At 45.0% G+C, this 25,988-nt stretch overlaps 1 protein-coding gene across 1 annotated transcript; it reads right to left on the bottom strand.

Annotated features, from left to right (window-relative positions):
* Positions 1–268: 268 nt before the first annotated feature.
* lrrc49 (leucine rich repeat containing 49) lies at positions 269–25,988 on the bottom strand (the record flags this gene model as incomplete). The annotated part of the gene is made up of 17 exons (XM_079217465.1): positions 269–484; positions 2,077–2,230; positions 4,100–4,209; positions 4,513–4,698; positions 5,415–5,649; positions 9,116–9,211; positions 9,681–9,856; positions 11,173–11,256; positions 13,335–13,482; positions 15,496–15,557; positions 20,236–20,379; positions 23,801–23,867; positions 24,389–24,592; positions 25,111–25,213; positions 25,356–25,563; positions 25,650–25,715; positions 25,902–25,988. The coding sequence occupies 17 exons, from the start codon at positions 25,986–25,988 to the stop codon at positions 269–271; spliced, it is 2,346 nt and encodes a 781-aa protein (XP_079073591.1).

Genomic DNA, 25,988 nt, shown 5'->3' with positions numbered 1-25,988 from the left:
ACAGCTCCAAGCACTGAAGTGTGTTTTTAGTGGAAATCTACATTCTTTGTCATGATAATTCCTCTGAAACAGTCTGCATCCTTCTTAAAGAGGGAAATACACCTTTCTGGTTCCAACGTAACAACTGATAAGTCAGTGGCAAGTTACTGAGCGATGACGTGTTAAATAAAAGGAGTTTGTGATGAGGCCCTGCAAGGTGCCCCGGGGAAAAGCTATGTCCACGTGTGTGTGTGTGTTTGTGGTTGAAAGTGTGAACCTTTGGTCCTCTTCACTTGGTCTCAGAGAGCTTCGCGAGGCTGGCTCGGCGGAAGGCCGCCCGGTCCCTCATCTCCAACACGCAGTCCCTCACCATCTCTCCAAACATGGAGGGCCAGAGCTTGTGCAGGGCCTCGCCCTTCAGGTTGGTGTCGGACGCCCTTCGGACCAACTCCTGGAGGTACTGCTCGACCAGGGCGGCGCGGTCCGATGCCTCCGTGCTGCCCTCCTGCGAGGAGGAAGAAGAGAGCGTCGTTCGTGGGGATTCAGTTGTTGGAGGTGCATGAAGGCGAGGTGCAGTGGCGGGAACAACGTGGGTGCAGGTAAAAAAAAGAAGTTGATGTATCATAATTTAAGCGATCACATTCACATGTTTAACATAGTTGCTGCAACAGGATATTGATTCTTTAGAATGTCGACAGATAAACACACGTATGTTATCAAAATGATTGATACAAAATGCTCATTTCCAGCAGTCAAAATATACTTTCAATGTCAGATCATTTAGACTTCATGTCCTCTGCTGCTAAACTGTCTGACCGCTGCTATAACGCACACTTATATAGTTTGCTAATTTATGTTGTTTAATTTATGTTGTATACATGTTGTTTAAATGTTTTTCTATATGTTGTTCTATTTTGAACTTTTAACTGTTTTTGCACTATCCACTTTAATGTCAAAAGAGAAACACAATTTCAGATCTTCTGTATGTCTGCACAAATAGAAGAAGTGAGTAATAAAACTGACTTTGAGATCCCGTCTTGAAGTTTTGTTTTACAGAGATGTAAAGTGAAGTGCTTGAGATAAATAAACTTTAACAGAAAGACGTTTTTTTTCCTGATTACTTGTTTATCTTACAGTCGCCAGCACCTCCAGCATGCTGTGTGCAAAGCTTTTTCCTTTTTTTTCCTTCTTTTTTTTTGTGTGTAAAAGAGGCAATCTGAACAGGAGGCAGAAAAGCATGAGCAAAGTCCAAAAACGAGGACCAAAAATCGTACGAACCCTAAATGCGCCACTCCATGCCCTCTTAGTTTGATTCAAATTCTTGGTACTGTTCGCTGATAGAACAAAACCTTCCTGACTGCCGAGTGGGCAGTTGTCCCAAATCCGGGTAATTTATTGCGTTGGAAATGAAGATGGAGTTATGTTTGGGACTTTAAAACCACAACACAATGGCATAGAAAGAGAAATCAGAACCGGTGAGGAAATGTGCAATTATCTGTGATTGCAGGTTCTCCAAGTGATGTCCGATGGTGCGCATGATTTATGATGGCCTATGTTGATGCCTTTTACATGCAAATACTGCTAAGTAGGGTAAAGCATTCCTGGTTTGCAGGCTTCTAGCTTCACATGGCAGTGCAACACCAAATCTTATTTATTGGTTGTATAGGCTGACATATAGTGAGCAGGGTTCGCCAACTAAAAGTTGTTTTGCGAAGTCTCGGGAGGCAAAGCATCCCAGCATCTTTGAGCTGGATGTGAAGTTTACACTGCAAAGCCGGAACAACGACTCGATGATCGACACATCAGCCCACTAGCTGAAGGCGACCCATCCTACAGAACCACGGAGCCGAGCGAGCACTGGAGGCCGAAGCGACGCGAGCTCGATGACTCGATGAGGTGGAAGCCCCGTGAGCTGGAACACACCCGCCGTGACGAACACAAAGATTGTCATTATTAAGTTAACGTGTGACTGCATGACATCTACTACTCAAAATATGTGGGGGCTAAAAATGGCAACTATATTTTCATATTTTGGCAACCAAAAATGTAGTATTGAGTCCTGGTGTTTAAACATTGTTCAAACTAAACCGATCTGACCTCAGGGCTCTCTGCACTGCAGTCTCTGCTTGGGTAGTTGAACAGCGCTCTGCTCAGCCCTTCTCCCAGGAGCTTCCCATTGTCTCGCAGCTCCTCCGGACTCAGTCCAGCCCGCCGGCCACGCCTCTCCAACAGGAATTGCAGCTGGCGCTTCCTTCAGGGTGAAGAGTGAAAAGAGTGAGTCAGACGCACAGCGAGGAGACACAAAAGACACCTGGGGTGATACAGCGGCAGAAAGGGAGTAACACCAAAAAGGTAATAAAGATGTGTTCTTTCGCCCGTCGAATACCACTTTCTGACATTTTCAATAAACGTCAGTGTTTCAATTTCACTCGAGTGCACTAATAGAACTATAGGACTTTAAAAGTGATGCAAACCAGATTAGGGTTGACATGTAGATGTCGATCAGTGTGAAATCTCATGCGATACACTACTGCACCAACATGTTCCACGTGCCAGTGCCAGGGTGCTGAAATAGTCTTTTGAGAGAAGGCTGTAGGCAAAAATTCCATATAAGATGGGTTTGGAAAGTGTGTGTGTGTGTGTGTGTGTGTGTGTGTGTGTATGTGCCAAAACACATTTGTGTGTGTCAGTCACAGACCATGCCGATTAAGCATTATAGCTGTGTGCATTCACTCCACATTAGAACTGTTTCCCCCCTCTATGTTCCTTTCAGTGAGACCCCAAGTGATTTTTTAATGTGTGAAGTAGAAGAAGTGGACTCTCCTCATTCTCAACAGGGGCACAGGGCCAAAGGTCACTCTTTTTAAAAAAGACCTTTCTTTCATTACAATACAAATACCATTCATCCGGCCATTTTTGCTAATGACACCATTCAATAGCAAACGTTTTGCATGGACTTGTTAGCAAGCTAGCATTAGCTTAGCAACGCTAGCAGGGAAGTGATGACAGAAAACTGACCAAAATCATATAGCTATGGATTATAAACATGTCTATAAATGTTTATAAAAATATGAGCTATTATCACATCTGGGTCAAACTGAATTTTCTTTGTCGATACATCTCATCCTACTTGGGGTTCTATACGTGTTAAGTTCATTTTATTTGAAAGAATGTAGTGTAATGAGATCATGAATAAAAGATAATAGATTGTTGACAAGAACACGTGAACACATATAAAACGTACACGCTATTGTGTTTTCTACAGTTTTTCCATCCATAAAAAGCACTTTATATGACAGCCGGCATACAGCAGGGGGGTTTTGTTAGATAGGAGGACAAATCCTAACAGTGTTTAGTGTAATATATTGAAATGTTGACTAAAGGGGTAACGACTGCATGCAGTGATTAAAATTTCAGTGACGATGAGAACATAATCTTGGGCCTCGGGCTGTGGTGTACTATCTATGCACAGACATTATCATTATCCATGCATGAATCGGGATGAGATGCAGCCAACATGTTGTGCTAAAGTTTGCTAGTTCATGTTCAGTACGAGGGCAATTGAGGACGAGGTGGCAGCCCAAATGCTCAAGCAGGAAGTGGCGTTAAAATGGAAGTTGTTCAGAGAGCTACATGTAATACAGATTTCCTACACAGTCAGGGATACTGTGCACAGCTTTTGACCTTTAGGCTTCCCATAACCAACCGGATGATAGGAAACAGTTCTCGTGCGTGACAAATTCAGCAGATTTCTGTTTGGCGAGGATGTTTTTCATTAGGAGTGACAGACCTCGAGAGCTTTTGGCTGAGAAGAGAGAAGAATGTTTGTGTCAAAGTGCCAAGTACCCACCCTTTTACCCTGAGACACACTGTCTAATTCCCCTGGCTCCTCGGTGCCAGGCTCCGTCTCGCTGTCTCTCACACACACATCTCACACACACACACACACACACACACACACACACACACACACACAACTATATACACGCATACACACGTTAATAATTCACACATTCTCGACATATCCAAACACACAACATGCACGGGACACGGTGCACACCTGTCATTAAGTTGTAGTTAATGTTATGTTGTGGTTAAGCGCACAAGATCAAGTTCTCACCTGGACTCCTCCAGCAGCAGTAGGAGGCGGCAACGTGGAGTTTCGGTGGCTGCTATGTGACCCAGTGTCCCGAACACGCGCTCTGCTGCGATCACATCATTCATGGTCACCTGAGGCAGACAGGTTTTGAGTTTAGGGTCATGTGATTTACCAAAAAAGGTGCTGGACAGAGAAAGGCTAGCTGATTCCCTCCGGTTCCAGTCCTTGTGCTAAGCTAAACTAAGCTAAGCTAATCAGCTGTTGGAAGTAGCCTTACTTTACAACATGTTGCATCTAAAATGGCATATCAAACATATTCTATTTCATTTTACACAACATTAAGAGTCCAATCTGTTATTGGTTTCTATATTTGCGTACAAATCGGCAGGAGGAGCCCCCTTTACACAGCAGGAAGAACGCACTGACAAGCTCACCTCCTGGCCATTGATCCTCTGCAGGTTGAGGTGATGGAGGCGGTAGACGGCGAAGGAGCGCCACAGAGCCAGACTGACCACTGGGTTGCCCTCCAGGTGGATGGTCAGCTGGTCCAGACGCCTCACCTGAGCCAGGGCCGCCAGCTGGGGCAGACGGCTGATGTTGGTTTCCAGGAAGATCAGGTGCTGCGGCAAAAGTAACAAGTCGGTGTCAAAGAAGAGTATAACTATATATCTATTGTATATTTGTTTGTGCCTGCAAATTAATGAGTTGATCATGGAAAAGACTGCAAGGGCAAGGATCCGATTTCAAACATATACGTTTTTCAAGAGGTGTCTTGGATCAAATACATCTGATTATACTGTATGTTAGATAACATGAGCAAAGTTTTCATTCACAATATTTAATAGGGAGTGTCGCAATATACCGGCACAGATGGTCGTATATTATTATTTTCACATTTTCCCTGGTGCAACGACCAAAATGAATGAACATGCTCAAGAGCAGGAACACCTGCGAGGCAGCTAGGTGAAGGAGAATAAATACATACATATCAGATATTATAGGCCCTTCCTGTAGCTCTCACTGTGATCAGTTAACTATTTATTTCTCTTTGGTACCGGTGCTCCTTTTACCACAGCACTCTGACTGTTTTGTAGGGATGACAAATTAGGTTGGGAGCCATCTGCCACCAAAAGAAGAAATAGTTTTTTGTGCGGCAGGGTCAGAATGACCACAACCTTTAGTTAACAATACCTAATATAGGAAATGGTTCAATGAGTAAAGGGCCAAAGGCAGTTTGTTGTTAGAGGACACTCTAACATGCACCCTCCATTGTTTTTGTCTTCAATACGTTGCCACAATCCCACAGCTCCTTATGGTACGTGGCTAGTGCCCTCACCGACAGATTGGGGAACTTGACCCTTATTCGCGGCAGTGCTGGTAGAATGGCGTCGAAGCTGATGTAGCGGAAGGCGATTACGGTGACGGCGCCGGCGGTCTGAACTCCCCAGCCCCTCTCCAGGGCCTCCAGGGCTCCGGGTCCGAACAAGCGCAGGGTGTCTCCGTCCAGCTCCGCCAGGTGGCTGTCGGAGAGGGACAGGCTCTGAACGCTACCGCTCCCTGTTTCCACAAGCCTGCAAAAATAAAACACACAAAAACATACTTTGTATACCGGTCTCGATACGCCGAACGCAAAGAATGTGTTATCCTGGAAGGATATCTTTGGGGGCGAAAAGTGCTTTGCATACATCTGCTTGAAAAAAAAAGCATGCATTGTGCTCAAAGCAGGGGAAAGCAACATCGCTGCGGCCTCGTAAACGTCCTATTTGTCTCGCCTAATTGCTTTCTATTCTCCTTTAGGAACGTTAAAGTGCCCTTCCCTGATAAGAGAGTCGTGAGAGTGGAGGATCTGGGCGAGGAGACGTAATCTCCCTGCCCGAGCCCGGCGCTCAGCCCGCTGGGTCTGCCGACACTCGAGGGACTTCTCAGCACAGCTTCTGGCTTTTCATATGTCCCACCCTCCCAATCGAGAAAGACAGAAGACTAATCCTTTGATCACAGAACTCAATCCAAGATTCTTGTTGAGACCGATTTTTTTTTAAGTGCGTGTTTGAGAAGTGTGTGTGGGACAAAAGAATGAGAGTCAATGACAGAGAAAAGAAAAGAAAGGTGCATACAGAGGAAAACTAAATGAAGCTTCGCCGTGACTGAAGCCTCTTTGTTTGTTGCAGGCACAGCAAGACGGGTCTGCCCTGGAGTTCAGTCAGCTTTGAATACCCTTTGGGAAAGCTATTACACAAAGTACACTTGCCAGTAAACACAATACAACCATATACACTCATGAAATAGAGAGGCGTATGAAGAGTCCATCACAATGACATGGATCCTGCTCTGGCCTTTTAAGACTCTAATTCAAATTAGGGCTATCTCACTTAATCCTACACAAGGTTTCTTCTTTTTTATTAAAGAGACATCTGTCATCTCTCAGCAACTTAATCCCCCCTCCATAGACGTGGCTTGTGACATACACATGGCTCCATTTGCCTAAACACTGAGTGACGGTGTGATGGCGTGAACCATCACTCTCTGAGCAGACGTTTCAAAAGAGCATTTCACAGCCGAAAAGTGGAAACAAGTGGTTTAAGTGGCAGATACTGGCGCAGTGCGGAATCAGATGTTTAACTGGTGCCAAGTCCTGCAGACTGTACCAGCAGAGTTTGTTTCTACAGAGAGAGAGAGAGTGTGAGTGTGTGTGTGTGTGTGTGTGAGTGTGTGTGTGTGGGGGACTTAGATTCAAGGTTTCATTTGAGCCAGCTCAATTTCTGTCTCACTGTTGTGATGATAATTCATGTATGAGCTGAACCTTTAAACTCTAAAATAAATGGTACAAAGACCACACACACACACACACACACACACACACACAAGTCTTTCGCTGTCGTACGCCCCATAACTTAGAGGTGACATCATATCATCATCTTTTTCTTCTTTCTATTTGTCATCACGTTTACCTACATCCTGAGGTGCTGTGAGCTGATTTCAGAACATTTCGTTTACCATCATGACGAACAACACTGGACCGTTTCAACAGCTTCACTTCCAATAACGCAACTATTGTCTATATGGAAGTTATGGGAACTAAAATTATTTTTGAAATCCTGAATGACCAATAAGAATACACAGCAACAGAGCCCCTGCATGCTTTTGCAATTGACAGGTTGTACCTGAATTCGTACAAATTTAACTAAACACCTTATGCTAAGATTTCCACATACATTGTTCTGACTCTAATCGAGACGATAGTTCTCAGCAGCCGGCTTGGAGTTCACGAAACAGAAGACTGTCTCCAGTTTGACAAAACACACATGAGCCCCGCTCCCCAGGCCCAGATGGGCTGGGTCTAAACCCCGGGTCTAAACGGGAAACCGAGAGTCCGTTGAGATTCTGGAGCAGCCGGATTCCGGATGACGCTGTTTCTTCAATGTGCAAAAGAATAAACCGCCTCCCTCTGTTGGGATTCCTGGGAATTCACACCCCCATGGACCAGATCCGTGACTCACAGGCCTCAAAAAAATTAGACGAGTCCATCCATCATCTGCACCCCTGTGTGCTCCACCTTGGGGAGGATGATGTCATTTTTCACCGGAATCTAGTACTTGACCTGAGCTAAAATGGGTAGGCGTCCATTTCCCACCAACTGCACACATTCACAGGGATTTTTAGGATTTTATCGCCTGGCTTTTAGTAACAGATCTTGCTTCTCTTTCAGGTAACTTGGTGGTGCCAGGGTCTGCAAAATGCCCTTTCTTTCTGTGGTTATAAGTTACAATAGAGCCTGTAAAGGTCACTTTCATATCCTGGTGCAGGAAGGAAAAGCCGTCTTTGAAACATGTAATAATAGTCCTTTGACACAGCCCCCACTTTCATCCCAGTCCTCCCTCACATAACTCATCCAGACCTGGATCACAGTCATGCAGGAGAGTACATCAGAGCCCGGAGCTCACATTAAACTCAGCAGAGACTGCTGATTTATAGCAACTCCAGTGTCACGTTAAAAACAGTGGAAGAAGAAAACTACTGCTACTGATAACACCGGAGAGCTCACAGAGCACAGACCCACACACCGGGAGCAAGGTAAGGGGTCACTCTGTCGCTAGAGACTATTTCAAGAGGGGTTTGCTACACCAACTGTTGCGGGGATCCAAACTATTACGTGTTCTATTAAGGCTTTTCTGCCAACCCACAAGTAAAGAAAAAAAAGAGAAACACTGCATGGGAAATGTCAATGACAAGGAGAACAGATAGGCAGGAGCAGCCAACCAACGATTTAATGTCAGTGGTATTTCATGTCCATTGCATGAAGTGAACTTCTATTCTGCTGACACGCAAAAGAGGCGTTACAACGGCCGATATATCAAACCATTGGCAAATAGAACCAGAACGTTCTGCAGGGCTGGATGCCACAAGGTAAGTGATCCTTTTATTTACAATACATCTCGATCCCATCAGATCAGTTTGTGTCCCATACAGTTACTGGTCAGTACGAACAACTTAAAGAACCCTTTTAGAACCCGGGCAGGTTAGGGTTATTCTGGGTTTTCTTTAAATGTATTTCTTCAGGGCGGGTGTACACCAAGCGGCAATCTCCGGTACTTTGAGTTCCTTAAATGGCAACTTGAGGCGGCCTCCAAAAGCTTGTCAATCCCAACAGACCCCAAATGTTTAAATGCTAATGCTAATACCTGGTACTGAAACAAATGGTTTTGGTCTTTGTAGCTAAATTCCCTGTTCATTTTCATATAACCCATTTAAATCTTATTAATGCTTAAAGTTTGGCATAATTTAGGGTGTGGTCGCTTTGAGTGACAGGTGGGTGTCGTCTCAGGTCGCTAGCTACTAGCGTCTGCATCACCGGGACCCGCCTCAGCTCCACCGATGATCCACCTCCTCGACCATATATGGATTAGAAGGAAGTTGGTGACGGCCAGAGCCACCCACTGTGAGCTTCACAACGACTCTTCAGAAACCGAATGGGTGACGACACGGAGACACAGAGTCCACATTTCATACAGTCTACACACTCATAAATGTGTGTCTTACTTGGGATCTCGCGGGCTGTTTGGACGGCTGTTGGTGCGGAGTCTGTTCTCCGTTCCCGCTGACGGCCGCTCTGGTCCTGAACCTGGGCTTACCCGTCTGATAAAAATAAAAAAAAATAAAAAAGACTCAGAAACAGAGCAAACTATTCTTTCAAGAACCCTCTTAGATAAATTGGAAGCAAGCCTGTAAAGGCATGCTCATAATAGTGATTTTTTTTCTCAGCTGAATCACATTCTCTTTGTCTATTGTGTCGAGGTTTTTGCAAACATAAAACTGGTTTGAAATGATCACGGCCCCAGATGCGTCTGCCAACAGATCTAAAGTGCTCGAGTTGCATCTTAAAACGGCTCCACTTCAACAGATAAGCCATGCCCAACATCCGATAAATCAAACCTCCTGGTAATCTCAACCCAGTGTCACTCATTCCTCATGGTTTCATGTTCTCATGTGAGCTACTTTATGTACAGTTTAATCAGTCATAGTGCACTCGTGACACTGGTACCTTACCAGTCTTTCAGTTGCGTACATGCATAGAAACGTGCCTCAATGTTCTGCTGATGCGTACCTGGGTTCAACCGGAGACGGCTCCTGTGCGACGCCATTGGTCTGGGCGGGGCTGTGGGCGGGGCTGTTCTCCGGACTGACTTCTTCTTTAGCACCGTTTGTTGGCGGCGGCTCCAGGCAGGCCCTGACGCCCTCCCACTGCTGCGCTGCATTACGGATCGCCAGACGCCGCTTCTCCTTGATGGACGCAACACACACACACACACACACACACACACACAACGCAGCTAAATGGCACCGCTCTGTTTAACTTAACATAATCACAGGCGAACGTGTACCTCCTGCCGTGCTCGTCTCTGAGGTATGTCGTTAAAAACTGCTTACTGGCATGACTGGCTGATATCACCTCACATTAAAGTAAGATATGAAATTGTATATGCATGTGTTGGTCCAATTTGGATGCTCTGGTTGCCGCAGCATTTACATTTAACTGTAGTTGCAACAATAAAAGTTACATCCCCACCCTGCAAGAGAGATTATTTCTGCTCTTCTGCGGTCTTTCAATTGTTCTCTCCTGGCCGAGCTCTAGTTTCGATACGCTCGGTTTACGGAATGTGCCACTCCCCGACGCACGGGTGAGTCAGTATCACTCACGACGCATCCTTCACCCTTGCGAACTCTTGGCTGCGGCGTTCAGTATAACATTTTCTCAACACCAGGGATTAACAGGAGTTAGGTTACTGAGAGACAATGCGTTCCGCACAGAGACCGCCTCTCAGTGAAAGACACCACTGCGGGGCAGTACACGCATCATCCGTGTGTACTTTTGCACACACACGAAACGCAGTTTACTAAAAATCAGATGCCCGTGCAAGACGGAACATCTCGGACGCATTTAAGGGAACTTAGTTTACGCAGCCATTTGCAGATACAATACCACTGTGGACAGTGAACTCCCTTTTCCTAACAATGTTCCCAAAGGGTACTTTGATTGTGTAATACTGAGGTTGTGAACACATGAGAGTCCATGTCAGCATCTAAAAAGTGTATTTAATGGCCCGCGCGGCCTCAACGATCAAACATACGGTAGAAGACAACAAATCCTGAGCATGACTTAAACATTTTAGAGCTTTCTCATTGAATATGTTTTGATGAGTAAGAATAACCATTAAAAGGCCAAAGTTATTGTCCAAATAGTCACTTAATCCTGACGTTAACCTGGATCCCAACAATATAACGGCCTGAATCTAACTAATACTGCATTCAAACTTCAGTATATACAGTGTAACATTCTTCACATCTCATCAGCAGTACAGTCTGGGGTAGTTCTGGAAATGCCACAGTATGTAGCTCCATCCAATACTTTGAACCAACTAGTTATCTTCTCTCTACCGAGAATAACTAACCACCATAAGACCCAGCATATAGAAAAAGGGCATTGGTTGAGAGGACACCTGTAAATCTACTCTGAGAGTATATGTGTATTCTCTACATGTTCCTACTCTAAATCAGGCAGACAGAGGCAACAGGAGCGAATCGGATCAGACCGGTACCTTATGAATGGTCTGCTTGTGGCTCTCCCTCTTCTTCTCCTCCTCTTTTCGAGCCTGTACACCAGCCATGCGCCGATCCTCGTCCTGAAAAAGATAGCTTGTGCAATCAGAGTGTCGCTGCTCCATTCATGAGTTCTGAATTATTCAGGAGAGAAGGGGTGGGGGTGAGGCGGGGACCACAAAAGACGGCACCAGGAAAAGACTTGTCCTCCACGGCGGGGGGAAAACTGGACCGCTGTGGAGGAGGACGGGAGAGACTGTCACACCAGCCGGCTGCATCACAGGATTATCTGTCTGATTTTCAGTCTCGGATCAAACCGGTCCCAGCTGTTTGGCCAAAACTCCCACAATGCAACGCTGCCAACACAATCTGAGTGCGCCAGCCGAGAGCAGGGGGATATTCATCTGTCTGTGATGAGCAAGCGGAGACGACGCTTCAGTCGGATCAATGGTGGCAAAACGCACGCCTCACTGGAGCTCAGACCCTGGTGTCATCTGGTGGAGGCAGATTAAGATGTGTGTGCCACTACTTTACACTAAGGTGTTATTTTATTCAGCAAAATGTCTTTGTTTGTGCAGCCTACACGTAGTCTATTAGGGTGATTATTTGACTGTAAAGCCCTCAGTCTACTGCTATATTTCCTTTCAATTTAATAATAATTTTAAACAAATTTGAATCTCTATTTGTCACTATGACTCTATTTTCTATAATTAATGCATAAGCAGGTAAATATAATCAGAGTGGGATTATATGTTCTATCAGTCAATAAAATATAATGACTATAAGACAACTGAGCTCTGGCTCATATTTACTCGCTGGAAAGAGAGAGAAACTGCATTTATTCATTTTTACCCAAAGCTCAAAAGTAGTCTCCTCATTTGCCGTATTAAGTCTCATTCCATTCATAAATAATAGCCACTTTGCCAGCAGTCAGGCATGTATTTTTATCTCAGATAATCTGATCTGACTGCTGATAGCATAGTGCTTTCGTTTTTTTGCAAAACGGTTAGAGGGGAAAATATAGATTTTTAGTGACTACAACCAAGTCTGCCCCCAGCAGTATCATGACACAGTTTGAAAAGATGGAAACTGTAGACCTAGGCTGACTTTGTTGATGTCAAATATTCAAAACTTTGCATCTCTCTGGAAATTAAACACCATCCCTGTTTTCAGGATTTGACAGCTACAGACAGGAGTTTGTTGAAGGGGTTCGAGAAGCCCTGGAGATCGTGAAACCTGCTAAACCTGTTAAGGAGCATGTGTACCTTCAAATTCAAGTAAAAACATGAAAATTGTTGAATTGTCGACGAATTGTTGAGTTTTTTTTTTCTTTTTCCAATGCATGAGCAATATGTTCTGAGGGCAAGGTGTGTGGTACTTACAGATTCTTTTAAAGTGCAAGCTGAGACCTGGGTGCTCCCTGCTTGACAGCCTCTAAAAAGCATGCTGATATTTCCCTGTAGCACTTTGCTGGCATGCTATATAAATACAATGACTTCATGTTTATGCTTGAGGATAATCATTGCTTTGTTTAACGGGATATGTAGCGTGTGTTGTAAACACTTAGCCTAAAGTAATGGTTTAGTCACCGATGCAGGTTTGACTCTTAAAGTCAACCGGGGGAAATTATAACTGTTACACAAATGTCCGAAAACAAAGACTACTGAGTGTGTACAGGAGCGTGGAGATGGCCCCATAGACAGTGGAGAGGAGACTGCCTATGAAGGGTTCACCGTAAGTTTGTTTTGAACAGTAAAATCATAATAACGTTTATGTCAAGACTCAGCATGTGCAATGCATTCAGGAACATTTGCTCCGACAGCGACAGAAAGGTTAAAGCCATGAGCCGAACATGACCGTCTGATGAACCGCGAGTTGTGAGGGTTTTATAGCTGTGTCATAACTCTACATCCTCTTGGCTGTCTAATGTGTTTAATAATAAAGAAAAAAAAGAAAAAAACTGCATGATAAAAAGTACTGTCACATGTCAGAAACAATGTTTAGAAAGAAATATATATATATATATATATATATATATATATTTTTTTTTTTAAAGGGACAATAAACTAAATGTACAGCCACAGCCATTTGGCCGGGGGCCAGTTTTCCCTCTGGTACACACACACACACACACACACACACTTCAACATTTCAGCCTTACTGTGATGCGCTTCATGTCCAGCTGTTTCAGATGAAGCACACAGCGCAGGACGGCCTGCTTGTACCATGTCTCCAGGGCTACAGGATTCCCATCCAGGGTGAGCTCGGAAAGGGAGCGCGACTCTCCGAGGCAGGCTAGCTGATCCAAACTAGACACAAAGGAGAAAAAGAAACTTCTTTGAACGAGCTCGAGAGTCAAAGTTGGGCACAACTAAAACTAAAAACAAGGCGCAATGCTTTGCAAGGAGGACACAGTGACCTCGCTACATTTTGGGAAGGCCTGAGTCATCCAACTTTACCAGAAAACCTATTTTTTGATTCTTTGATTCTCGAACCTTTAATCTGCATTGACAGAATGGAGCCAAGCTAAAAACAAGACGTGAAAGGCTGGTAATTCAGCAGGCACACCGGCAGCTCGACTTTACTCAGGGGGGCTAATGAAAAGGGAGAAACATCCGCCACGCTGTTGATATTGACCTGTGGCAAACAAAGATGTGAAAAACCCCAGTCGAGCTCAGCAAAGCGGTGGAGATTCCATCATCACTAATTTATGATAATGACCTTCATGAATCATTTGCCTGGAAACACTGACTACATTTCACTGTGCCCGGTACTAGCCGGGGTCCTTTGGATGCAAAAGAGGGTCGGACAGTAAACCTCTGACGAACTGGAGGTTCGTGCAACACACACATTTGGGGCTGGCCTCTCGTCCACACTGGAACATGCTGTAGGTCTGAGACTATTATCAGTCTATTACACGTTATTCATTAACTCCCATGCATGTACAATACGTTGGGTCACTACATATAATAACTTATAATGAAGATGTGTATATTCGAGCAATAATGAAGTGGCAACTTGAGGGACGGTGCTCGACTCATGCATTTTGCATAATTGTTGCATTTATAACCACAGCGGCCAGCGCCGCCTTGGGTATCGGAGGTGTGATGATGATTGGTAGTGAAAAGTCTGCATGCACCTGACTCTTTGTTGCAATCAACGGTCAAATAGGAATATCAGAAGTATGTGTGCGCCGAGAGGGGTGTGGTTGAGGCCTGCACCCGCTTTTCATTACCGACTTCTCATTATTATTTCTGCCTGATACACCGCTTCATGAGGTAGCTGACTTAATAAAAAACTACAACAAAAAATGAAGTTCCCCAAGGGGACAAATAAAGTACATTATCATAATTCAAGCAGGAATTTAATGTATGCAAGATCGTAATATGTGAAATAATAATTGCAAACATTCAAGAGGCTCCAACAACCTCTACTTACTGCACCAAGGAGACATCTGTGTTCTGTCCCTCTACCTAGCAACAGAGCACAGCTGTTCTCCTATCAGTGTGTCTCTCAAACACACGCTTTCCACAACGCCACGGTGAGCAAAAGAGAGTAGTTTGGATTGAAATGCTCTTCACCAAAAAGGTGATTATGGTATTATGAAGAAGAAACAAATGTGTACAAATAGTACATATTATGGAATTTACGCTTTACTTACAGTGTCACTATCATGTGGCAAAAGAGTTCACGGATATTAACTATTATTTATTCGCTGCCTACTCTTCATCATGACTCCCCGTGTCAGACACCGGAGGAGCCGTCGGGTCAGATCCATCATGGCACAAGGTGACGATGGTCATGGAGGCTCATGAACATGAGCACACAGGCCCCTCCTTAAAGCAGCCGTGTCCAGTGGGAGAGGGCTATGCTAGCTTTAACAAGTGAACTCTGTGACATCTTTCCTGCTGGGTTCAGACAGGGAGACAAGACTGAGAATATAAAAAAGAAACGTCCCACAGATATTGGTAAAAGTGTGTAAAGCCGGCTGTGTTTTGCACCAAGCATCAAAAGACACTCCTCATTCCTCCTGCTGGTCTCTCTTCGCCTGCTCCACCGCTGCCTGAATAACTTGAAAGTATTGGCACACCCTCCTCCTTAGATAACAGCTCATTACTGACGAAAGGAACACGTCTCGGTTGTGTTTTCTAGGTTACAGTAACTACCCGCTGTGTATTCTGCCTGCAGCTTGTTGGTCCGGGACCTGCCAAGAGCCGGGAGATGGGAGTAGGAGGGGCGGACGCGAAACTGTCCAGCCACCATCCCCGTCCCTGCCCCCCGTGGGGGAGGAGGGAGAGTTAAGCAGCAGCAAGAACACTTACCTGCCGATGTTGTTGCAGCTGAGAAAGAGGCGCTGCAAGCGGGGCAGGCGGTCCACCTCGGTCTGGAGGGAGAAGGAGAGAGTGGGAGAGGGCAGAGTGAGAGACGGAGGGATGCTAGGAGGAGACGGCGCTCGGGAAGAGGGCGCTGCATCGTCGCTGTCGTCAGACCTCCGTATCCCTCTCCATTCCCTTCAGTCACCTTGCAGCCTCTCGGCTCCGGCACACAGCATCCCCATCCTGCGCACGCACATACACACACACATATATACACACACACAGCCCACCGCCTTGTCTGCACATGGAAAGGAGGGGCAGGAGAGAGAGAGGGGAGAGAGAGCATGAGGAGGAAAGGGGGAGGGGAGAGAGAGTGGAGAGGGTGCGCTGCGCTAATGCAGAGATCTTCTGCTGCAGGAGGGAGAACTGGAAATGCCACCAGAACACATATACATCCAGTCGCATACACACACACACACACACACTGTACCTCGTCACGCAAGAACAATAGCTTGAGTACACACAGCGGTAACTGACTGGGGGGGTAAAGGCTGTTTCTTCATCCGGCAGGCTAAATAAATCAATGCAGAATTAGAGAGTCGGCTGGGTAAGGAGCAGCAGCTGGTCAGCTGTCAAGATGTAGAGGAAACACAGAGACGAGGGCAATGTCACATCCACAATTACTTCAGCTAATCAGACGCCGAGTGTGTGTGTCTTTGTGTGTCTTTGTGTGTGTGTCTGTGTGTGTGGATGGCCAGCGTTGCACAATGCTTGAACACACTCCCAGACCCAGGAGCAGTCCGAATGAGCTGCGTCAGCGTCCGCCCCGTGCTGCAGCCACCGCCTCCACAACCACATAGCCACCGCCGCTCTGCGCTCAGACGAGAGATCCGCCTCTAGCGAGTTCCTCGAGCAGAAAAAAACGGGGCGCATCACACAGCCTCGCCGTTTGGAGGACGACTCCCACCACCTCCGTCCGCACAACCCTTTTAAATATAGTAAACAGTTACTCATCCTCGCTTTCACCCCATCGCAGCGCCCTGAAACCCTCGAAACAGTAGAGAGAGAGAGGGAGTGTTTTGTAATGGTTTTGTGTGCAGCTGTTGTGTTACATGCTCCATCTGTAGAGTTGATATAATTAAAACTTCTCCCCTGTATGGATTGGTTTCCTATAGTTATATCTGAGCAGTGAGTTTTTTTTTTTTCAAAACACAATTTTACAACACAATGAGAATAAGCATAAAGAATACGGAGGCCCATACAGACCCACACATTAAAGTAACCGGCAACCAAGGAAACATTTGCCGACTTTAGGTCCGTTTTGTTGGAACTGTTTTACAACGTACATGCATTGTATTGCTCTCTGCTCAGCAGTATGACTGCTTCAATACAAGGATTTGTTGTTTTCCCCGCATTAAAACTCGATTCATGACGCGAACAAAGTAGTGAATCAGAGAAATAAAACGTTATTTTATGGTCGTTTTCCGCAGTCACGTTCTAAAGCACAATGAAAACACGAGTGCACCGGTTGTTCTTTTTCCCAAATTCTGTCTTTTCCTTTTTCTCAATGGCACGTTTTACGAGTCGAGCACATTGTGACATCAGGAAACATGTCTATTCACACGGTAGGCGAATACAATTTAAACAGTTCATTCGAAAATATAGAAAAAAAACTATGAATATAAATGAATTTGATGTAACACAATATTGCGCTTTTTTGTGCTTGAATACAGTTATAAAACCAAACATTACATCCTTTTGTAAAAATAAGTTATTGTTGAATTCCTCAGTTTTTTGGATGACAGGCGCGTAGTTTTTTCCTGTTCATTCAGTTTAGGCGATGTAAAAAAAAAAAAAAACGTATAATGATTTGATTTTTAGAGTCAAACTCACATTTGTCAGGTGACTTGAGATAGTGTTGCGATTTGTCAGCTGTATACAAACATACTAACTCATTCTCATTGCATGTTCAACACATTCAATGGATACATCATTTGCATTGCGACCAAGAATGTGTCTGGATTTCTTTTTGCTATATTAGATCTCATGGCATTTTAACAGTACAGGGGTGTTCTCTTTCCTTTCTTTTAAAAATAAAAACTGCTAGTCATGCTAGCTAAATCCAACCCTCAGTCCCTGTATGGAAGCTGGGAAAGCGGCATCGCTGTCTGAGACTAAATATAGCAGCCTTGTCTGAGACAGGATGATGTCATCACTGAGCTGATGTGCTGTATAACAATCGGCCACCAATGTGGTCTCTCTTTTTCTTCCTTTTTTTATAGAGTTAGAGCAGAGCCAATGGGCTGACAGGATGCGATGCGAGGTTGGGTACGGCCGCGTTGCCGTGCGTGTGTCAGCCTGCGGGTGTGTATCTGTATCTGTGTGGCTGCGCCTTCACCTCCTCTCGCTGACAGCTTTGCGTGTCTTCATATCTCACACTCCCAGTGAGCGCTGGCAGAGGCAGGACTCCACAAACACAGAGCTGCCTCTCAGCGCCGCACGCAAAACCACACGACGAAAAGGGCATGAAAGCTGCTCAAGTAAAACACACACAGGTACACAGCGCGGCTGCCAAAGGGAGGGGTTAAAGATTGTTAAGATGTTGACTTTGTTGTGGTTGCTCTTTGTTTGTAAGCACAGACTTGAGGTGTGAGTTTAGCCGGCACACATCTGGCCTCAAGAATCGTGCACTAGACGCTGTGCGTTATGCACGTACAGTAATCTGGTGTTAAGTGATTATTGTTGGATTTTGCACAGGTTTTGTTTTATTAATCAATAGTTTGGATTGCACACACACAGAGGAGCTTCCACACAGCATTGTTCTTTTCTTTTGTTTCTCAATGGTAGTGATGCTTGACTCTCTGGCCCCACAAGATGACAAGAAAATAAAAGCTCCTGCTAATCCATGAAGCCAGTTGGCCTCTGGGGGACTTCTCTGCTTTTCTGCTTCGTCTGTTCCATCAATGCTCCGGCTGACTACTGAACTCTTCCAAACAAATCTCTGTTTCTGCTGCCAAAAATGTAAAATGCCTCACTTACTAACTGCCAGAGGATACCTCTTTGGAAAGACCCATCAGCCAGCAAGTGTAAACCATAGACTGAGTATAAGAAGTGAATGTAGTCGATGTGACGTCACCCATTGGCCTGTGGACGGCGGTTTTGAAGCCTCGAGTTCAGTGTTTTGGCGAGAGGGCGAGAAGTACAACCAAAGGCTAAAACTTTGAAAACTGAAACTAGCGATTGAGACCATAAACTCATTTTTACAATGTTTACTGAGGGAATAAATCTAGAGAGAGGTAGAGTCATTTTCTCATAGATTTCTATACAATCAGACCTCTTTTTGCAACCAGAGGAGTCGCCCCCTGCTGGCCATTAGAGAGAATGCAAGTTTAAGGCACTTTTCAGAAGCGGAGGTTGCCGCCTGGGTGTAAACATGATAATATAAATCCTTATATTCTGCTGTTATTCTCCAATACTCTTCATGTATATTAAAGTTCAGGTTGGCAAGGTCAGTATAACACAGCTATGCAGCTGGAGTTGGTTGTGTCTATGAAATGTCCAGTTCTCAAGGGAAGTGAGTCACACGCCCGCGCACTTCAACACCCACACCTGTTTATCAGTATATTGACATTATGGAAGCAGACTGGTCGTTGCACGTTCCAGTCTTGTGAGAAAAGATGAGAACACGGGATTCTCCTCCTCTTGACATGACTGAGCGTAACATACATGCAAGTCTTCAACTTACTTATTCCAAGTCACTCACAGCTGTTTTTTTTCTAGCCAAGAATTCCACTTTTCATGTACTTTGAATGAACCTGGACACCTGGAGGATGATTATTTACGTTGTGCCTGATACAAGCGCCTGGCAGCAAACACCAGTAATGACAGAGGCTGGAGAATCTGCTGAGGTGCAGCATTCCTCCTCACCTGTGCGTCCAAATAAAACACTACATCCGATAATTAGGACTGGAAGCGGTTTTTGATCAGAACTTGAGGCGGAGGAGGACAGGGTGAGTGATGGGGAGAGTTGTTTTTTTGTATACAACACAATGTTGGATTCCATTCCTTATTTCCTAACCTCAAGAAGCAGGAAAGGGTTTAGGGGATTTGCATACAAATGAAGGGGCCTGTTTTGGCATGCACTGTTCTGTTTATCAGATTAAAACTAAAAGGAACCGAGGGGAGCGAATCTCTGCGTTAAGAATATCCAGTTTCTTTTTTTACTGCGCCAGGAAGTCAAAGGGAGGTTGTGGGTAATGAGCTAGGTCTCCCAAGGTAACAGCACGGAGATACATTTCAACCACGGACTTTCTTACAAAGATTCTATTGATGTCATCCATGTCTGTGTTTGTTATTTTGTGACAGTGAAAACTATGCTATATGTGATCCCATAACAGGAGGGAAACCGTAACCACGCAGAGGACGTGGGCCAAAGGAATGACATGAAGATGAAAGATGGAGCACGCTACTTGTTCTTTCATCCTATGAAGAACATAGAAAAACAAAAAACAGTTGTCAGGGTGCATGTACATGACACATTTGTTTGATACACAATGTTTCTAACACCTACTGGCACTTTCAAAGGAAAGAAAACATGAGCCCCACAAAGGGAAAAGGGCAGCAGAGGCTACAGTCTTGGTTGAAAATAAGACCGCGTGAACATGAAGGAGTAGAATAGTGAGCATGCAGGGAATAAAAAGCTTTTAAGCTGCTGCTAATTGGGAAACATTGGGGGCCCCTCCTCACCACAGCAGAGACGCAGTTGTGTCTCAGGTTGAGTTCTGTCAAACCGTCCAGGCCCTGCAGGTTCTCCACTCTGGATATGCCGTTCCCCGCCAGGTTCAGCGCTTGCAGCTCGCTCAGGTGACACACGTTTTCTATCCTGCAGATCTGGATGGAAGCAAGCAGCGAGATGAAGATATTACATGCCATAAAACAATGTGACATAGCACACACTACTGCTCATAGGTTTGGGGTCACCCAGACAAATTGTCAGTTTCTTCGCAATTTCTCACATGGAATAGCCTTCATTTCTAAGAACAAGAACAGACTGGCGAGTTTCACATGAAAGTTCTCTTTTTCTGGTCATTTTGAGAGTATAATGAACCCACATATGTGATGCTCCAGATACTCAACTAGCTCAAAGGAAGGCCAGTTGTATAGCTTCTCTCACCAGCATAACTGTTTTAAGTTGTGCTAACATAATTGCACAAGGGTTTTCAAGGGTTTTCTAATCATCCATTAGTACACTGGAGTGATATTTGCTGGAAATGGGCCTCTATACACCTATGCAGATATTTCATTAAAAACCAGACGTTTCCACCTAGAATAGTCCTCTACCACATTAACAATGTATAATGTATTTCTGATTAATTTAATGTTATCTTCATTGAAAAAACAGTGCTTTTCTTTGAAAAATAAGGAAATTTCTAAGTGACCCCAAACTTTTGAATATGCAGTATATACGTAGAAAATCATTATAAACATATATAATGATTTTTTATGTATCGAGAGGGAGGCCGGGCTGGCATAGCGTGACGCAAAGGAAAAGATGGTTCGCATCTATTTGGAGCTCTTTAGTCTGCACACGGCTAAATGTTTTTTTGGAGCCCAAACGCAGTGTGCTGCGTTCACGTTGCGATGCCCGAAGCTTCACCTTTCCACTCCAATCATTTACCCTCGATCGAGCCACTTGACGGCGACAGTCTGTATCGCTTGTGAACCTCTTGAATGGCTGGTATGCAGTCAGTCACATCGAGGCGTGACTCCTGTTTGACCTCCCAAATCTCAACAAACAAACGAGCGGTTGAGGGTCGGTCAACGGTGACATGACGCACATCTTCCCCGCTCCTCTGCTGTGGGAGAGAATATTTAGGGGCCTCAAGGTTCTGTCAAAATGCAATACCCAAAATGCAATATACCAACAAGACATCCACAAACCTACAGGGAACCACAATATGTGCTTTCCTCGTGGTCCAAATGTTCAGAATCAAAAACCAGGGAGGGCAGACTGCTACTTTTGCTGGTTTTAGATGCATGCACAAGTGTGCTGACAGCAGGTGTGTATATACAGGTGGATGACAATAAGAACATCAAGTCCACCTGGGCTAGTCTGCGACGGGTACAGCGGAGTGAGATCACCCCGCTGCACTGAAAGGCCTTCACAGCGGCTGTATTGTGGCGTCACGAGCTGAATGCTTTCAGTCATCGCACACTAGGACACAACAGGACACAACAGGACAATGGCACCTCAAAAGGTTTGAAGGCCTGTGTGGTCCAAATATCTGGAAGGAAAATGCGTGAACGTAGAGCAGCCGGTGGGTGGCACACAGCTGCACTCTTAGTGAGCCTTGCCTTCCATAGATTATTATGGTGAGCAAAAAAACACTCGCACAAGGTGAACATGATCTCAAGGCCCAGACCTTTGGCGAAACTACAGTTTCATGTGGGAATTATTTTCTTTCAAAAACAAGCCACAAGCTGAGAGCAGTACAGTCCCATATTACATGGAAGAGTTTCTCCAAAAGTAAGCAACTCGCACCGAAACAATCTAGATTGATAAACAGCGCATCAGGTGAGAAGGAGAATATGTAGTTTGAATTCTGGGGGTGAACTCTCCTGTTAAACACCACCCTTGAGAATGTGCCCAAATCTTACGCTTAGAGGCGTAGTCAATGACGGCAAAGCGTCGCAGAGCACGCTGGTGGGGAGTCTCGGTTCCAGCTTCACCCTAACCCAGTTAGTGCTATGCTCACCACACATGACAGATGAAGTCCAACTAAATCTCATCCCGATTTGCAGGAGGGATTTAATTATTTCCACCATGGACATGGGCTTAACGAACCTCACCAGGTCTGTGATACTTTCCCTTAGTTTTACAGACCCTGTAGGGCATTCTCCACGGTCTTCTGCGGGTGCTCAAGTCAAACTGCTCGAGTGGAAGAAAAAAATGAAACACACCACCGCCGAACTAGAGACTGGTTATCCAACATTGTCAGGTCACATCGTAACCCCCCCGACACTTGATCTCTGAGGGCCAAGTGTGCGTTTGGATGCACGCTCCCACAGAGAATATCTCCCTTAGGATGCTTCCAGCCAACTGGAAATGAGACGACGTCCTGTTATGGAAAGAAGGCATGAAAAGAGTCGGTGGGGTGAAGTGAGGCTCACTGCTAGAAGATGGGAGGAAGACAGGGATGTACCGACTTCAGTTGAAGCGTGCACGCAACAGGAAATAGTAAGAGCAGCCGGTGTAAATGACCAGTAGCGACTAAACAACAACCACGGCTTCTTCGTTCTTTGTTTGAATCCACGAAAGCCATCAATTCCCTGACAATTCCGCGAGACTGCAACGCGAGTGACGTCGCCGTCTCGCGTCATCGCACCGCAATTCAATTCACAACGCATTTGGGTGGTCGGGTATCCAGTGAGTTTGGAAAACATTAAGTAAAAAGGTTATTGAACAGTTATTCCAATGCACAAAGCAGGAGGTTCTGAGGTCAGTGAGTGAAAAGCAACCTGTCCTGGTTGGAACAATAGATTTATCATCTGCTCCCCAACAGGCGCCTGCCAACAAATGGCTACCTCTGAATGCAATGCGCCAACAAGGCCAGGACAAAAAATATAGAGATTTACTTATTTAAATTAACTGTAGAGATGTAGTGAGGGAACACAATAAGTGTCCGCTGTCGGGGGGGAAATAACAGCAGATGTGGAATAGCGAGCGGGATGCCTGCTTATGCAAAGAGCAGCCAACATCAGAGTGGGAATGGAGCCTTATCAGGTCTCTGGAGTAGCTCTCTGAGGAGGGGCGTGGGCGGCATGCTGGCAAAACAATAATTTGTCCAAGGGAAGCCTTTCCGTTCTATCTCTCTTTTCCAGGAGCGTCACATCCTTTTGTTTCCCAGGCTTTTAGCATGAGCGAGCCACGTTTCTATCGTGGCGGCTGAACAAACAGCCCCTTAACAACAGTTTTGGACTCCAATTAATAGAAGAGCAATATAATCGGCTCCAGCTCATCGACACCCCTGACGATGAAAAACACGGAAAGCAGTTGTGCCTGTTGGTTACATTAGGCTCGGGCCACTGAGGACACGGATGTGGGAGTAGACCCTTGACAAGAACCTGTGGTGTTCTGATGGTGTTCGACTCTTTGTTCTCCAACAGTGTGGAAACAAATGCTGGAGTGAAGCGATCGTCCTGCCTGAAACGTTACCTCTGCTGAACTTTACAGGTAAAAATCATTAGCGAAGTGACCAATACTAAAACACACTTGTAGTGTAGATGAGGGAGTAAACTGAAGGAACAGTACCTGATTGTCATGCAAGTCCAGGATGTTCAGTTTGGACAGGCTTCCCAAGCAGCATATCTTCTGGATTCTGAGGAGTGACATAAAATGGAAAATATGTACATGTAAATTCAATTTGTCCCAATGTCGGAAAATATGTGTGTGTGTGTGTGTGTCTATTGAACAGGTACCAAGGGTTACATTCCCAGAAGCCGAACATACAGTACTGTACAGAGACTGAATGTTCAGGACTGTTTATCACATTACACCTCAGGATGAAAGGCTGGATTATCTCGAAGAATGCCAATGGAAACCTAAATCAGTGGCATTCTTGACTCTTCAAGAACCACACATGGCTGCGGAAGGAGGTCAGAAAAGATAAATGTCACGTTCTACAGAGAGTGAAATAAAAACGAGTTTGTCTGAAAGATCTCGGTGTGTTTCCCAAAGTGTGTTTATGAACTGAATCTTCCTTCTTCCCGACCTTTTGAACTACAGATTACTAATGTTAAATTAAAGAACAATTTGTACAATACTACCTGTGTAACAGAGGCCATTCTGCTCAAAATTCTTGCATTTGTATTCTTTTTTAATCCAATGATGACAGCTCACCTGTTCTTCCCCAGCATAAGGATCCTGAGAGAGCTCAGAGATTCAATGCCAGTCATATCGGAGACGTGATTATCGTACAGGTTCAGGAAAATGAGCTGTTGCAGATGTGACAGATGCTGGATCCCTGCGATTAGATTGTGCTGGAGGTTGAGGAGCTGCAGTTCATCCATAGTGCCCAGCTGGGGGCATTCCTCCAGACAGCGCCTGGAAAATGATAATGAACAGATTTCGCATGATTTAGCCCTTTTCTGGTTGACTACAGTTCAAGACTGCTTTTTCGGGACATACCGGCTGTATTTCACCCTCAAGGCATAGAATTTAGTTGAGCAAATTACCGATATATATATTGATTGACTAATATCTGCTCTGCCACCAATTTGTCAGCAAACATATCACATATCTTTGAGAGGAGGGGTGAGTATTCAAAGGAACTTTGCTGCTCCCTGGTGGCAATCTGGAGTACTCGCCATTTTAAGTGAAAGTGCTATAATTTCTACTGTAAATACTGTGACAAGAAGGACTTCATCAAACCAACAATGACTAAAGGGTATGAACAATGCAAGTAAAGATACGGAGAACTGCCTTGGCACATGGCATGCCAATCATGCGTCCAGATCACAGTGACAGCTAATCCAACATGTTCTGTACTACACAGATAATATTAATAATATTATAATCTGTTAGGAAATTTAAAAAAAATGTTTTAAAGAGACCAGACGTACCTGTCCATGTCGATTCGTTGAACGCTGGATGCAAAACTGTCATAGGGCGATCGAGGGAAGGGAAAACCCGGGACTGCATCATATTTAAATCCTCCAGAACCACCTGATATGGACATTAAACACGGAGTTCACAACATAAAACAGTTGCATTTGCTTACATATCAATAATACATACTTGTAGACTACAACCTCTAACTATAAAACTCAGTAATACAACTAGTAACAACTTTCCAAGTGACATTTACCTGCTGGCTGAGAAAGGTTTAAGGTATTTCGGTAGTAAGCGGCCCCCGCGATGTGGGTTGGTCTAGATTTGTCTCCTGTATCTTGTGAACCATGTGGCACTGCATCCAAACCGCTTTGAGCACCACATCCCAGAGGTACTAGATGGTGCACAGGGGGCCCTGCGGAGACGCTGGCACATGATGGCGTCTTGTCTTCTTGAGAGTCGGTCTGTAATAATGTAAACGTGATGAAGCATTTATTGGAGGAGATTAAACACATATACCGTCTCACGCTGCGCTTCGTTCATGACTCACCATCCTCTGGGCTTTCTCCGGCACGAGGGCTTTGACACTTGTCTGGTGCAACTTGCAGCTGTTAACCTGCACACAAAAAACACGTGTACTGATTCTAACATTAGCACGCAGTTAGCTAGCTGGTTAAGCTAGGCTACTAACTTCAACTAACGGTAACCGAGCATTTTCTCTACTGAGCCCGAGGCTGAAACGTTCAATGGTGAGCCCGCCATACTTCAGTGGTGTCAACGGCCCGTGACAGTTGGTATTTACCATGGGGGTGAGGAATACCCATCTCCCGCTGACACTGGGGCGTTTCTGAGAACGCATCGTTTTGCCCTCAGTTCGCTCCGACTCCAT

The sequence above is a fragment of the Taurulus bubalis genome (assembly GCF_910589615.1).
Source record: "Taurulus bubalis genome assembly, chromosome: 4".
Lineage (NCBI taxonomy): Eukaryota > Metazoa > Chordata > Actinopteri > Perciformes > Cottidae > Taurulus > Taurulus bubalis.
This window is presented reverse-complemented; position numbering and strand designations above follow the sequence as displayed.